The 5,466-nt window shown below is 28.3% G+C and overlaps 1 protein-coding gene across 1 annotated transcript; it reads right to left on the bottom strand.

The window, feature by feature from the left end:
- Positions 1 to 1,377: 1,377 nt before the first annotated feature.
- Positions 1,378 to 2,023, bottom strand: LOC108852875 (arabinogalactan protein 24). The gene has a single exon (XM_018626349.2). It carries the CDS (start codon positions 1,838 to 1,840, stop codon positions 1,628 to 1,630), a length of 213 nt encoding a protein of 70 aa, XP_018481851.1. The 5' UTR covers positions 1,841 to 2,023; the 3' UTR covers positions 1,378 to 1,627.
- Between the last annotated feature and the right edge of the window lie 3,443 nt (positions 2,024 to 5,466).

The raw sequence follows: 5,466 nt of genomic DNA, 5'->3' as shown, positions 1-5,466 counted from the left end.
TTTTCTCTTTTTTTTAACAACTAAATTTATGTATATATATAAATTACATAGAATGTATAAACAATAACAAGAAATACATTGAAATACATAATTAATAAGAAGGAAGAGTAACACATTGTACGTGCAGATTGAAGATGCTTCTCCATAAGAGGTGGTGCTTGTTTTCCGAGATTCAAACAGATTACTTCTATTAGTTTTCTTCTGTACATTCACACTCGATTTCATATGATTTCCATGTCTGGCTATCATCCATAAGACAAAGCTCCAAACATCATATCGTATACTCGCTACAAATACCAATTCTTCTTGTTGTATAACATTGGCCAATTCCAAATTTGAATTTGAAAGTATCTTTCGATAAAGAATCCAATACATTGATTCTTTCAAAAAAAAATAGAAACTGAAATTGCCAATTTTCAACTGTTGTACGAACATCACCATACAACAAAAGGATTACATCTTCAGTTCCAAACCAGTGATTCCTCCATAGCATTTCCCATGGTTTCATCAATAATCCGGTTTTACTCATATTACTATACCACATATCATAGTATATGAATATGAACATTTACAGATTCTTCCTTGTTCGTTGCCAGAAATCTTTTTGTTTGACCATTAGACTTTCATTGTCAAATTCCAATAGTCAAAAGGAACAAATTGCCTTCGGTTCATTGAATAGTTTCTCGGACGGAATATCTTCGGAGGAAGATAAAAGCCTGGTTAAGATAGCGTCTCATAAGTTTTGGAATAAGATTTTTCAAAAATTTATTCAAAAACAATAGAAAATGGCCATCGATCATGGACATAAAGACCACGTCAGAGATTAATGATGTGTAGTAGATGCAACCCGTGTAACATTTAACTCCGACCAAAGATTTACCGACTCCGATATGATATCAGAATAAAAAGAATCCAGTCAAGAAATGGATCACAAAACATTACCAGAATTATCAGTGGTGTGAGAATCAACCACCCTAAGAGCATGATTAAATGCAGCTCTTATAGTTGCCTCTTAAAAAAAAGTTTAAAAATTATGCGGATCCCACCATTTCCATAAGGCTGCCTCTTCTACCTGTTCCGTAAGAGTCGAGTTTGGAAGAGTGTTGCTACTGTTCATGGATCCCACTAACACATGGTGACCCGCAATTGGTTCTTTTCTAGTTTTTTATTTATTTTTAAATCAGAAAAAAAGTAAAAAAAAAAGTTCCCCTAAGAGTTCCTTACCGTTAATCATGCTCTAAGTGTATTCGTTATCCTCATTGGAGTCGCGTAGGTTTATAAGTGTATTCTAATTATCTAAATACAATAACACACTAACAAAAAACGGTTATTATATATAAAATTAATCGTTCGGCAAAACTTTTCCTAAGTTATGCGTAGATTTACATCATGTAGAATCTAGTTATAGTTAACCATATCGTCGTCATTTTTAGATTGAGATTTTATTTGTGTGGCGTTTACTATGAATCGGATTCAAAATCCAAATCATAGCCGAAAAACACAAGTCCAATGGAGTTTTGTTTTATTCACCAAATAAGATAATTATAAAAATGAATATTGAAAGTCAAGAGAACAATCTCATAGAAACTGAACCAAACAAGAAACGCTGAATGCTGTGGTGATGAACTCAGTGGTTGAGACCAAGAACAAGAGCCACGGCAGAAAAAGCCAATCCGGCGAACATGTTGGTGGTTGGAACGACAGCTGAGTTAGTTGCCGGTCCAGGTGCCGGAGCCGGGCTGTGATTGTGAACATGACCTTCGTGGGCGGAGACGGCTGCGATCGTAGCCAATAGACAAAAAACTGCGATCTGAACAAACATCTTCTTCATCATTACCATCTTCTTCGTAAAAAGAGTTGTGTTTTGCTTTGGTTTGAACTTTGAATGAATGAGAAAATATTTGTTGCTGTTTGTTGAGTAATTTGCGAGACTTGTTTATATAGAGAGAGGAAACTATTGATTTAAGATAGATTTGTTTTCTTTAAACTAATTTGGGACTAAAATTAGAGATTTGTATCTATTTAGAAAAGATTGGCCGGCTTTGATGCATTGATCAAGACAGCTAATCAAGATTATAATTGATCCTGTATTACATGTTCCCATAAGCGGCCAATAATTTGGATTTTAAAAAGAAAAGCAAAAGAGAAAGGGGTGAAAAAATCTTGCAAAATTGGAAAGTTTTTGAAAGTGAATTATTGTTTCTATCTCTATCATCAAAGAAGTGTTTTTAAAAAAGTGTTTCAAAAAAAAAAAATCTTTATCATCAAAGTAAATTAATGTTTATGGCCTCTTTTAGGTAGTCAATGAAGGGTAGTATTAGCTTCATAATGACAAGAAAATCTTTAATTATGATGATGATTGGTTCACAGAATTATTAGTTGTGTGTAGATTTATATGATTGTAAAAATAGACGTGGAGACAATTCGTTATTTATTGTTAAAAATTGATAGGAAAAAGGTACAAGCGTTTATGTATTATGAAAACCCTCTAAAAACAAGTGTATATATTTAAATATAATAAGCTCTTATTTTTCCTAATGGTTAATAAATAAAAAAGGGGATAATCGTTTAAAAAGTGAGTAAAGATCTAAACCCGTTATTACTTTGCTATAATTCTTAAGAGAATCACGTTAGTTACGGATGTGCCGCAGTAAACGCTGATGAATAACTATGAAATATAATTTGTGTTAAATAGCAAATACAAGTAGTATTTGGGGAAATAATCAATATTAAAACCTGTATAATAATATTAATAGAAAAACTTTTGGCAACAAAAAAAACCTGTATAATATCTTAACTCAACAAATCTATCTTATTAAAACAGAAACATTCTGTTGGACCTAACATTTATTTTGTAAGTTTTTAAATTAAATATACTTTTATACTTTATAGTTAAATATACATTAAGTCACTAATGTTCCTTTCTTTATACTATTATCCATGTTTCCAAACAATATACTTATTTCTTTATACTACTATCAATGTTTCCAAACAATATATTTTTTATACTATTATCAATGTTTCCAAATAATACAATAATTAATCTTAGTTATTTTATATCTATCATTTTCTCTTTAAAATTTTGTAGAAACGTCATAATTTCATAAATTGCAAAATAGTGAACTTTAAAATTTCGATTATAAGATTGCAAATTATGAAACTATTACAATTTAAATCCAATTAGATTACATATCGGTCATCCATCAGTTCAATCGGTTAGTCTCGGGTTTTAGTAATTTTTTAATATGAATATTTTAAAAACATAAATTGAATTGTCAGATCTCCGGATTAACCGGTATAATCACAATCGGGTTGAATTTAAAAATACTGATTTAAATGCAAAAATATTTTAAATACACACTCTTTAAAAATAACCAAAATATTTGTTAAATTATTAGTGAAATTTTTCATCGTAAAATATCCCGCGCTTCAAAAGCGCGGGTCAAAATCTAGTACTCTAGTATAAGCAGACCTGTATAATATCTTAACTCAACAAATCCCCTATCCCCTATATATTAATCCTGGAACATTACAACATGTTTTGTAGCCACGTGTCATCACTAGGATGATTCTCAGAAATCCTTAGAAAAATATGTTGGTCCATATAAATATATATTATACTTTTTATTAAACTAATTATCATACTAATTAATAGTCTTAAATTCTTTCCTTAAATAAAAGCTATGTAAATTTATTTCCTTAAATAAAAGCTACGAAATTACCTAATATGATTAACGTATATATGATAATTAATGATTACAAATCAAAAATATTTGATAAAAAAATTTGTATCCTCTACATTTTATTTTAATTAATATTATCAAAAAAAATCACTTAAACATATTTTAAAAAATAGATTTTTCATATATGTTATATTTTGATTTTTTTAAAACGTCTATAAATTACCAAAAATTGTAAGATGTTATTAAGATGATATTTTTTAGAACAGAACATGATCCGAAACGAAATATTTCGGATATCGAATATATCGAAACCAGATTTATATACTTAAATATATTAATTTTTTTAGAATTTAATATCTAAAAGAATATTAAAAATATATAAAATGTTATTAAGTTGTCCAAAATACTTGAAAATATTTACAAATAGTTAAAATATATGATTAAAATAGTTAAATGATATTCAAAATACTAATACTTCAAATATCTATTGATTTCTTATCCGAATATTGAAGCTAACCAAATTTATGTTAAGTTTAAGTATTTTTGCTTGCATTATACACATTTATATGTTATAAATAATTTTTTTTTATTTTTATATTTTGATAAATTTAAAGTATATACGACTTTTATTTTTTTTAAAAAATAAAATGAGTTATCTGAGTCCAAATCCAAACCGAACCCGCAGATCCGAACCGGATCGAACTCACAAAAGTTCGAAATATAACTGAACCGAACCAAACTAAACTGAACCAAATGGTATCCGAATGTCCACCCCAAATCAAATGTAAAAAAAAATCTTGATAACAAGATGCATTCTAATTGTAATATTTCAATACAACATATTTTAAAAAACTCACTCCGCGCATGGCGCGGGTTATCATCTAGTACTCTAGTATAGGCAGACTAACTCATCTTAACTCAATAGCAAATATAATTTGTGTTTAATATCTTAACTAAACAAATACTCTAGTATAATACAATTAAATAGCAAATACTAGTAATAAAACGTTTCAAATTTTATAAATTTTTAAAAATTAAGGGTGAAGTGTCAATTTTGGTAAAATAATTGGTGAGTATCTAATATATATTTTTAAAATTACCATGTTGACTTTTAAAATATAGATGTGCGAGTTGTATGTGTTACTGTAGTTTCAAGGTCTCTCAAAAAGATGTAACTTAAAATAAGAAACATAAAATTATTTTCTATATTAGTTTTTTTATAATGGAAGATTTTGTGTGTGTTCATAACGAAATTTTTGTTTGTCCACCCTTATTTAGAAATATCAACGACTCTTAATATGAATCTAAATATGTTTTTTAGCTAAAAACTATAAATTTTTCCTAAACTCCTCTGTTTAATGGACAACTTCTATTTTAACCAGAACTAGATTTTGACCCGCACGCCCGTGCGGGTATATATTTCAGAAATATATTGTCCATGCGGGTGTATATTTCAGAAATATATTGCTATTTATTTCTTATGTCAATATCAAAGCTGGATAAAAAATTCAAATCTGAAGAGTCGAACCGATCACGATCCGAAAAAGTAATACCAAACCTGAACCAAAATCGATTAAATATCTAAATTATTCAAAATTTTGATATTTAGACAACCGAAAGCATAACCAATTCGAACCAAAGTATTTTGGATATTAAAATATATCCGAAAAAGCTTTATATACTTATATATATATATATATATATATATTAATTATTTTTAGTTTCAATGTATATAAAAACATCCAGAATATATATGATACTTTTAGGTTGGTTTAAATACTTG

This window comes from Raphanus sativus, chromosome 4, assembly GCF_000801105.2.
Source record: "Raphanus sativus cultivar WK10039 chromosome 4, ASM80110v3, whole genome shotgun sequence".
In the NCBI taxonomy this organism is placed as follows: Eukaryota; Viridiplantae; Streptophyta; class Magnoliopsida; order Brassicales; family Brassicaceae; genus Raphanus; species Raphanus sativus.
Note: the sequence above shows the minus strand (reverse complement) of the source record. Positions and strands in the feature narration are given on the sequence as shown.

Excerpts from the sequence above, each read along its gene's own strand:
- LOC108852875 (XM_018626349.2), bottom strand. The coding sequence starts at position 1,840 with ATGGTAATGATGAAGAAGATGTTTGTTCAGATCGCAGTTTTTTGTCTA.